Source organism: Nerophis ophidion, linkage group LG07 (assembly GCF_033978795.1).
Source record: "Nerophis ophidion isolate RoL-2023_Sa linkage group LG07, RoL_Noph_v1.0, whole genome shotgun sequence".
In the NCBI taxonomy this organism is placed as follows: domain Eukaryota; kingdom Metazoa; phylum Chordata; class Actinopteri; order Syngnathiformes; family Syngnathidae; genus Nerophis; species Nerophis ophidion.
The window spans coordinates 71576819-71587992 of record NC_084617.1 but is presented as its reverse complement, the minus strand read 5'-3'; the positions used below and the strand labels follow the sequence as shown (position 1 = coordinate 71587992).

General features: G+C 39.4%; 1 protein-coding gene across 1 annotated transcript in view; it reads left to right on the top strand.

The window, feature by feature from the left end:
* Positions 1 to 9314: 9314 nt before the first annotated feature.
* The window catches only part of arhgap25 (Rho GTPase activating protein 25), a 35901-nt gene continuing 34041 nt past the window's right edge, over positions 9315 to 11174 (top strand). The window contains exon 1 of the mRNA XM_061907063.1: positions 9315 to 9491. Within this exon, the coding sequence (XP_061763047.1) occupies positions 9344 to 9491 (148 nt within the window). The 5' untranslated portion in view covers positions 9315 to 9343. The remainder of the gene's footprint in view (positions 9492 to 11174) is intronic.

Genomic DNA, 11174 nt, shown 5'->3' with positions numbered 1-11174 from the left:
AACCACATCATTCGTTACATTTCATATTTGAAGCTGATGTTTATGTTAGGAAGTGAGGGCTGACACAGGGCATGAGCAACACTGGTATGGTCACCGACTCTTTGCATAGTAACCAGATTAACATTATGTGTGTGCCGTGCAGGGATTATTATTATTATTATATGTGAAGTCAGACGCTTTCAAAGATTTTCCGTTAATTTACGGTGAGATCAAACCGTTGAGAAAGGTAGCATTCGGACGCTTGTAACACTGCCATGGTCTGCTTGTGTCTGCTGAAAAGAGCACGACAAAGTAAAGGAAACTGACAATTATGTTTAGCAGCTGATTTTTAAATGTCATTACTGGATCAAAACCAGTGTGTCACTTGCTGGCTTATTTAGAAGATAATGATTGTTTATCGCCTACTGCCAAAAGTGATTATTGTTTTGGAGAACTTTTCTTTCCCCCCAACATCACTGTTAGACATGTTGAGACTTATGGAACAGTTTTGGCACATTATTTATTTGTCATAAGTATATTTTTTGAGCATTTGACCATGGAACCAACACGAATGCCTTATCCTACAAATTATTACAATGTTTTACTAATTTTTTTTTTTTTTTTACAAAACCCAAAACCAGTGAAGTCGGCACATTGTGTAAATGGTAAATAAAAACAATACAATGATTTGCAAATCCTGTTTAACTTATATTCAATCGAATAGAATGCAAAGACAAGGTATTTAATGTTTCAACTGAGAAACTTCTTTTTTTTTGTGCTAATAATCATTGACATAGAATTTAATGGCAGCAACACATTGCAAAAAAGTTGTCACTGGGGGATTTTCACCACTGTGTTACATGGCCTTTCCTTTTAACAACACTCAGTAAACATTTGGGAACTGAGGAGACACATTTTTGAAGTGGTATTCTTTCCCAGTCTTGCTTGATGTACAGCTTAAGTTGTTCAACAGTCCGGGGTCTCCGTTGTGGTATTTTAGGCTTTATAATATGCCACACATGTTCAATGGGAGACAGGTCTGGACTACAGGCAGGCCAGTCTAGTACCCACACTATTTTACTATGAAGCCACGCTGGCTTGGCATCGTCTTGCTGAAATAAGCAGGGGCGTCCATGATAACGTTGCTTGCTCCAAAACCTGAATGTACCTTTCAGCATTAATGGTGCCTTCACAGATGTGTAAGTTACCCATGCCTTGGGTACTAATGCCCCCCCATACCATCACAGATTCAGGCTTTTGAACTTTACGCTTAGAACAATCCGGATGGTTCTTTTCCTCTTTGGTCCGGACGACACAACGTCCACAGTTTCCCCCAAAAATTTCAAATTTGGACTCATCAGACCACGGAACACTTTTCCACTTTGCATCAGTCTATCTTGGATGAGCTCGGGCCCAGCGAAGCCCGCAGCGTTTCTGGGTGTTGTTGATAGATTGCTTTCGCTTTGCAAAGTAGAGTTTTAAGTGGCACTTACAGATCTAGTGACGAACTGTTGTTACTGACAATGGTTTTCCGAAGTGTTTCTGAGTCACCTGTAGTGATATCCTTTACACACAGATGTCACTTTTTGATGCAGTACCGCCTGAGAAATCATAGATCACAGGCATTGCCGCTTACGTGCAGTGATTTCTCCAGCTTCTCTGAACCTTTCGATTATATTAAGGAGTGTAAATGGTGAAATCCACTTTGCATCAGTCCATCTTAGATGAGCTCGGGCCCAGCGAAGCCATCAGCGTTTCTGGGTGTTGTTGATAAATGTTTTTTGCCTTGAATAGTAGAGTTTTAAGTTGCAATTACAGATGTAGTGACGAACTGTTGTTACTGACAGTGGTTTTCCGAAGTGTTTCTGAGTCACCTGTAGTGATATCCTTTACACACGGAAGCAGTACTGCCTGATATTCTCCAGATTCCCTAAATTCCTTGCAATAGCTGGTTGAGAAATGTTGTTCTTAAACTGTTCAACGATTTGTGAACGACTGAGCATGTCATGGAAGCTGCTTTTCTACCCAATCATGGAACCTACCTGTTCCCAATCAGCCTGTTCACCTGTGGAATGTTCCAAATAAGTGGTTGATGAGCATTCCTCAACTTTCTCAGTCTTTTTTTTTGCCATTTGTCCCAGCTTTTTTGAAACACGTTTGCAGGCATCAAATTTCAAATGAGCTAATATTTGCAAAAAACAACATTTACCAGCTGGAACGTTAAATATCTTGTCTTTGCAATCTATTAAATTGAATATAAGTTGAAAAGGGTTCGCAAATCATTGTATTCTGTTTTTTTATTTACCATTTACACAACGTGCCAACTTCACTGGTTTCGGGGTTTGTGGGTATGGGAGTTCTACTTGGTTAATCCACAATCGAGGCAACTGGGCTTTTCTTGTTTAAGACCTCCTTTTGTCCCAATTTCTTCGCTTTTACCCTTTCAGTTGTGGAGTTTCTCTATTTCCCTGCCAGGTGTGCTAACAGTAGTGGTGTTGTTGTTGTTGTTGACTGACTCCCCTCCATTACCAATACTGCAGGCTACTGGCAAAACAACTCTTATGTGGAATGAGACAATCTTTGGAGGAGATGTCAGGACATTGTTGTAAACAGAGAGGGGATGTCACAAACCCTCTCCCGGCTACTAAGCAGTTGTTTTTTCAGGCAAACGACCGAATTTAAAACCTTGAGAACCGAAGTAGCCCTTTTGGATGAAGGTTGAATCTGACTGAGGGTCCATTTTTGGTTATGTTTCTGGGAAGAGCTTTAGCAGTAAATACGTGTGCTTAAAATAAACACATTGCAACGTTTACACGGTTCGCATCCATCTTCGAGGGTTTTCTTGACAACATTCCAGTACGGTGATGAAGACGCAGAAGGTCCTCATGTTGTACAAACCCCGTTTCCATATGAGTTGGGGAATTGTGTTAGATGTAAATATAAACGGAATACAATGATGTGCAAATCATTTTCAACCCATATTCAGTTGAATGCGCTACAAACATAACATATTTGACGTTCAAACTGATAAACTTGATTTTCTTTAAACTTAGAATTTCATGGCTGCAACACGTGCCAAAGTAGTTGGGAAAGGGCATGTTCACCACTGTGTTACATCACCTTTTCTTTTAACAACACTCAAAAAACGTTTGGGAACTGAGGAAACTAATTGTTGAAGCTTTGAAAGTGGAATTCTTTACCATTTTTGTTTTATGTAGAGCTTGTCGTTCAACAGTTTGGGGTCTCCGCTGTCGTATTTTACGCTTCATAATGCGCCACACATTTTCCATGGGAGACAGGTCTGGACTGCAGGCGGGCTGTTGTAACACGTGACTTGGCGTTGTTTTGCTGAAATAAGCAGGGGCGTCCATGACAACGTTGCTTGGATGACAACATATGTTGCTCCAAAACCTGTATGTACCTTTCAGCATTAATGGTGCCTTCACAGATGTGTAAGTTACCCATGCCTTGGGCACTAATACACCCCCATACCATCACAGATGCTGGCTTTTGAACTTTGCGCCTATGAGAATCCGGATGGTTATTTTCCTCTTTGTTCCGGAGGACACCACGTCCACAGTTTCCTAAAACAATTTGACATGTGGACTCGTCAGACCACAGAACACTTTACCAATTTGCCTCAGTCCCTCTTAGATGAGCTCTAGCCCAGCGAAGCCGGCGGCGTTCCTGGGTGTTGTTGATAAATGGCTTTCGCTTTGCATAGTAGAGTTTTAACTTGCACTTACAGATGTAGCAACCAACTGTAGTTACTGACAGTGGTCTTATGAAGTGTTCCTGAGCCCATGTGGTGATATCCTTTACACACTGATGTCGGTTTTTGATGCAATACCGCCTGAGGGCTCAAATGTCCGTAATATCATCACTTACGTGCAGTGATTTCTACAGATTCTCTGAATCGTTTGACGATTTTACAGACCGTAGATGGTAAAATCACTAAATTCCTTACAATAGCTCGTTGAGAAATGTTGTTCTAAAACTGTTCGACAATTTGCTTACAAATTGGTGACCCTCGCCCCATCCTCGTTTGTGAACGACTTAGCATTTCATGGAAGCTGCTTTTATACCCAATCATGGCACCCACCTGTTCCCAATTAGCCTGCACACCTGTGGGGTGTTCCAAATAAGTGTTTGATGAGCATTCCTCAACTTCATCAGTATTTATTGCCACCTTTCCCAACTTCTTTGTCACGTGTTGCTGGCATCAAATTCTAAAGTTAATGATTATTTGCAACAAATAAAAAAAGTTTATCAGTATTAACTTCAAATATGTCGCATATTCAACTGAATATGTGTTGGAAATGATTTGCAAATCATTGTATTCTGTTTATATTTACATCTAACACAATTTCCCAACTCATATGGAAACGGGGTTTGTAAATACAACATGACGAGGTCCTCATCATGTTGTAAATACGACACATATTCTTGTCTTTTTCTCATAATGCAACAAACCAGACATGTTTTTTGTTTGTTTCTGTTTATTTCCCGTCAGCCATTTTGAATTAACCTTGGTCTTAAGTGGGGAGTTTTTACATCAAGTATTTATTAAAGCAAGTGACCCCCTACCCCAAGTTATTACACATTTAAGATGTTTTTAGATATATTTTGAGTGTTCTTGAATGTGTTTGCCTAAAGTGATATATTGTCATTTAGAAAAGGATATTGCTGCTGGCTTACTTGTACTTAAATGGTTGCTGTTTTTTTCTTGGCTTTTCACGACGCAAATAGAAACTACGCATTTCCTGCTGCTTTTTTTGTCGCCATCTTGCTTTTGTACAGCATTTATTTTTAACCCACTAGAGCAGGGGTGTCAAACTCATTTTAGATCAGGGGCCACATGGAGGAAAATGTGTGCACACGCGGGCCCGGACTATTAAAATTGCATTAAGACTAAAAAATAAAGACAAATTCAGTTTATTTTCTTTGTCTTTGGCCAAAAGTATCTGAAAATGTTACAATAAAAATATAGACCAAGCAGCAGTAAAGTTTAGATCCATGAAGGAAAGAAGAAAGCGAATTAATGTTTATAACTAAATGCATAAAAAAAAATGTTTTATTATTTTTTTATGTTTTTTTTTTTAATTAAGTAACGTTTATGACAACCTTTTTCCAAAACACAATATTGAATGTGAGATATAACAGGATAATGCATACATTTATCATTGTTTTCAAAACGCCTACAAAAAATGTACTGTGGGACCCCATTTTTTATGACTTGATGGGGTCCCTGGGACCCCATTTATAAGAATTTCCTAGCCCCAAAACAGCAGCAGGCGGCTGTGGCCTGCGGGCCGGTTCTAATACTAATCAAATATCACCCCGGGGTCCATAGATCAATCATTCGTTCATTTGACTTTGACACTCCTGCGCTAGAGTGATAGTGAGATCCTGACACGATGGTTTTTCCCTAAAGTTTGGACACAGGCAACAATGTTTATTATTATTATTAAACCTATATACAAAACATGTATTAATTTTATATTTTTCTTCTACAATTACAGAAAATGGAGCATGTTAAATATAAATGTGTATAATAAACATAATTAAATCATTCTATTCAATATTTATAAAATCAAAAATACATAATTATATCAAATTATTTCATTTGATTAAAAAAAACGTTTATTATGTGTTTGTTAAATATATATGGACTGAATACATTTAAACATAGATGTAATGTTTATTAGGCTGATTAGCGACAGTAAGTCGGCCCTATTTTGTGGATGTGAGTTGGAATGTTGTCCGTCTCTGTTGGCCAGGGTGTAGCTGGGATAGGCTCCAGCCCCCTGTGACCCCATGAGGTACAAGCGGTAGAAAATGAATGGATGTACTGTAAATGTATTTAAACCTTTACGTTATATATATATATATATATATATATATATATATATGTATGTATATATATGTATGTATGTATATATATATATATGTATATATATATGTATGTATGTATATATATATATGTATATATATGTGTATATATATGTATGTATATATATATAAAATGTATGTTTATGTATATATATATATGTGTGTGTATACCGTATACATGTATGTATATATGTGTATATATATATGTATATTTATGTATATATGTATGTATATATATACATGTGTGTATATATATGTGTATATACACATATATATAGTATATATACACATATGTATGTATATATATGTGTATATATACATACATATATATGTATATATAGTGTATATATACATATATATACACACACTTATATATGTATATATGGCATACAAACGCACTCATATATATATATATATATATATATAATGAATACAATTTTAATTCCATTTTTTAATTCTATTATATTTATATTGTATACCTTTTATTTTTTTTACTACGAATTTAATTATGATTTTATAAATCATTGCAATGATTTATAAAAAGTTAACTAGTTATAATATTAGTGAAGTGAATTATATTTATATAGCGCTTTTCTCTAGTGACTCAAAGCGCTTTACATAGTGAAACCCAATATCTAAGTTACATTTAAACCAGTGTGGGTGGCACTGGGAGCAGGTGGGTAAAGTGTCTTGCCCAAGGACACAACGGCAGTGACTAGGATGGCGGAAGCGGGAATCGAACCTGCAACCCTCACGTTGCTGGCACGGCCACTCTACCAACCGAGCTATACCGGTTAATATGTAATATAGGTTATTGTCTTTTATTATTGTTTTTTATATAATGTTTATTTATAATATGTCCAGATTTTAGGCACACCCAGTTGATGTTTAGGCGCAAAAACAATAAATCGTATTTTATGACAATTCCCCAACCAACAGGACTTTTGAGACACATTACAGACATTTTTTTTTTTTTTTTTCAAGATTTAAAGTTCCCTTGGCCCCAAACCGTTGCTGGAATGTAATAAAGTAGTGCAACAATAATGTAGCACGTTATTGGCTCGCCTTGGTTTGTGTTTTATCTTGTGGTTCAAGGCTGTCCTACAAAATAAAATAACCTACTTATCTTAATCTTAGGACGTGGAGTGCTTTGTGTTGTACTTTGGTCTAGAATAAAAGTACTCTTCATGCTGAAATGTACTTTGCCTTGTCAGAAAATAAAGGAAAACAACACATTTTAGTCTCTTCTTGCAACTTTGTACTTTTGACACACGGACTCAGCTCATGAAGAGTTGGTTCTAACGTCTAAGAATGCTCATCAAACACTTATTTGGAACATCCCACAGGTGTGCAGGCTAATTGGGAACAGGTGGGTGCCATGATTGGGTAGAAAAGCAGCTTCCATGAAATTCTCAGTCATTCACAAACAAGAATGAGGCGAGGGTCCCCGCTTTGTGAACAAATGAGTGAGCAAATTGTTTAAGAACAACATTTCTCAACAAGCTATTGCAAGGAAAAAAGGGATTTCACCATCTACGGTCTGTAATATCATCAAAAGGTTCAGAGAATCTGGAGAAATCACTGCGCGTAAGCGGTGATATTACGGATCTTCGATCCCTCAGGCGGTACTGCATCAAAAAGCGACAACAGTGTGTAAAGGATATCACCACATGGGCTCAGGAACACTTCATCAAACCCCTGTCAGTAACTACAGTTGGTCGCTACATCTATAAGTGCAAGTTAAGACTCTACTATGCAAAGCGAAAAGCATTTATCAACAACACCCGTAAACGCCGCCGGCTTCGCTGGGCCCGAGCTCATCTAAGATCGAGTGATGCAAAGGGGAAAAGTGTTCTGCGGTCTGACGAGTCCATGTTTCAAATTGATTTTGGAAACTGTGGACGATGTGTCCTGCGGAACAAAGAGGAACAGAACCATCCAGATTGTTTTAGGCGTAAATTTCAAAAGCCAGCATCTGTGATTAATGCTGACGAGTCCACATTTCAAATTGTTTTTGGAAATATTCGACATTGTTTCATCTGGGCCAAAGGGGAAGCGAACCATCCTGACTGTTTTCGACGCAAAGTTGAGAAGCCAGCATGTGTGAATGTTATGGGGGTGCATTAGTGCCCAAGGCATGGGTATCAGGCTTTCCCCTGACAGTTTGTTTGTGTTTTAGTTTTTTACCCCTCTGCATTTGTCTTGGTTTCCTCTGTGCTTAGTATTTCCTCTCTTTAGTTTCTGTCAAGTGCTCTTATTTTGTCTGTTTCCTGTTTTTTTCCCTTGTGCGCTGTTTTGTCCTCAGCTGCGGCTGATTGGCACCTGGCCACTCCTGGTGTCAATCAGCCCGATTCCTATTTCACCTGCTTTGTTCCTCCAGTCAGTGCTGGATTATTGTCTTGTCGATGACTTCCGTATTGTTGCTCCTGTCGTGTCATATCATGTCGAGTCAGTAAGCTATCTTTCGGTATCTGTTTGTAGCTTACAGTTTTTTGTTCCCTGCTTCCGTTTTGTTTTCACTCGACAAGTAACGACTTCTGTTTTTCTGTTTGCTACCCGCTAACTTCAACGCTAGGCCCCGTTTTGTTTCTTGCCAGCTTCCATGCTAAATAACCTTTTGTTTGTTATCCGCCCACGTGCGCACTTTTGGTTTGAATCCTTTGTTTGTTTTTGTCTTAGTATTTTTATCAAATCATGTTTTCCTGCAAAACACCTCCCTCCTTCTCTGCATCTTGGGGTTCGTCACAAACTAACTCCCTACACAGCAAAAACAGATCGCGCATTCCGGAACGGACCCGCGAAACAGACCCTTATCGGGCTCCACTTGAACTCCGGCCATGATCTGCCGCTGCTCCGAGCTGGATCTGCTCCTCACCCATGATCAAAACCTTACCTCCGCGTCAGGTGCGCTTGGAACCCACACATGTCGCACGTACATCCGCCGCGGACCAGCAACGGACTCATAAAAAACCTGACAATGGCTAACTTACACATCTGTGAAGGCACCATGAATGCTGGAAGGTACATACAGGTTTTGGAGCGACATATGTCGCCATCCAAGCAACGTTATCATAGACGCCCCTGCTTATTTCAGCAAGACAATGCTAAGACAAAGAGTGCAGGTACTGTATTCTGTTTTTATTTTTGGGTTTTGTAGTTTTACATTGAACATTTAGAGCAAGATTTAACATTTATAATTGGATTTAACATTTAGATTCAACATTTAATTTAAATGTGACAAAAGTCAGCTAAATGAGAGCAATATATCTGTTTGACTGAATGTTTTCACAAAGTACTCATGAGTCCCACGGAGAGAAAATAAATTTCTTCAAAACAAGTCTTGAAGCCAAAAAAGACGGCATGAGGAAACACAAGTGTTTTGAAAGTTTGAAAAAAAAACAACAAAGATGAGCACACAGGAAGCAGGAAGTGTGACTTGCAATAGTTTACTTTACTGTGTGTGTGTGTGTGAATGTCAAAGTGTGTGTGTGTGTGTGTGTGTGTGTGTGTGTGTGTGTGTGCAACTAAGACTGACCTCTACTATAAATTGAGGACTATGTCTCTGAAACTGCGTCGCAACTGGGATTTCAGCACCTTCAGAGCTGACCCAGCACGAATAGGTAAGTACAGCCCGACCTGTGCTGCGTTCACTGACTGCAGGAAAGAAAAAAATTAACCCCCCCAAAAAATCTCCATCTTTAACCAAACAAGGAGCGTCGAATGCAACTGCGATGGAAATAGAAGAAAGAAAATGTTACACAGTTTTTTCTACGATAGAAGCTTGCAAGTTGCATTATTATCATTATATGTACATTTAAAAAAAATCAAATGTAAATACTTTTAAGATGGAAATATTAATACTACAAACCCCGTATTCCATATGAGTTGGAAAATTGCGTTAGATGTAAATATAAACAGAATACAAGGATTTGCAAATCATTTTCAACCCATATTCAGTTGAATATGCTACAAAGACAACATATTTGCAAATAATAATTAACTTAGAATTTCATGGCTGCAACACGTGCCAAAGTAGTTGGGAAAGGGCATGTTCACCACTGTGTTACATCACCTTTTCTTTTAACAACACTCAATAAACGTTTGGGAACTGAGGAAACTAATTGTTGAAGCTTTGAAAGTGGAATTCTTTCCCATTCTTGTTTTATGTAGAGCTTCAGTCGTTCAACAGTCCGGGGTCTCTGCTGTCGTATTTTACGCTTCATAAGAACCCGCACTCTTTTTTTACGAAGTCACACTGTTGTAACACGTGCTGAATGTCTTGGTATTGTCTTGCTGAAATAAGCAGGGGCGTCCATGAAAAAAATGGCGCTTAAATGGCAGCATATGTTGTTCCAAAACCTGTATGTACCTTTCAGCATTAATGGTGCCTTCACAGATGTGTAAGTTACCCATGTCTTGGGCACTAATGCACCCCCATACCATCACAGATGCTGACTTTTCAACTTTGCGTCGATAACAGTCCGGATGGTTCGCTTCCCCTTTGGTCCAGATGAAACAATGTCGAATATTTCCAAAAACAATTTGAAATGTGGACTCATCAGACCACAAAACACTTTTCCACTTTGCATCAGTCCATCTTAGATGATCTTGGGCCCAGAGAAGCCGGCGGCGTTTCTGGATGTTGTTGATACATGGCTTTCGCTGTGCATCGTAGAGCTTTAACTTGCACTTACTGATGTAGCGACCAACTGTATTGGCAAGTGAGTGAGTCTGTACTGAAGCCCACAATAAATCAATCAATCAATCAATGTTTATTTATATTGCCCTAAATCACAAATGTCTCAAAGGACTGCACAAATCATTATGACTACGACATCCTCGGAAGAACCCACAAAAGGGCAAGGAAAACTCACGCCCAGTGGGCAGGGAGAATTCACATCCAGTGGGACGCCAGTGACAATGCTGACTATGAGAAACCTTGGAGAGGACCTCAGATGTGGGCAACCCCCCCCCCCCCCCCCCCCCCCCTCTAGGGGACCGAAAGCAATGGATGTCGAGCGGGTCTAACATGATACTGTGAAAGTTCAATCCATAGTGGCTCCAACACAGCCGCGAGAGTTCAGTTCAAGCGGATCCAAGACAGCAGCGAGAGTCCCGTCCACAGGAAACCATCTCAAGCGGAGGCGGATCAGCAGCGTAGAGATGTCCCCAACCGATACAGGCGAGCGGTCCATCCTGGGTCTCGACTCTGGACAGCCAGTACTTCATCCATGGTCATCGGACCGGACCCCCTCCACAAGGCAGGGGGGGGCGTTGGAGAAAGAAAAGAAGCGGCAGATCAA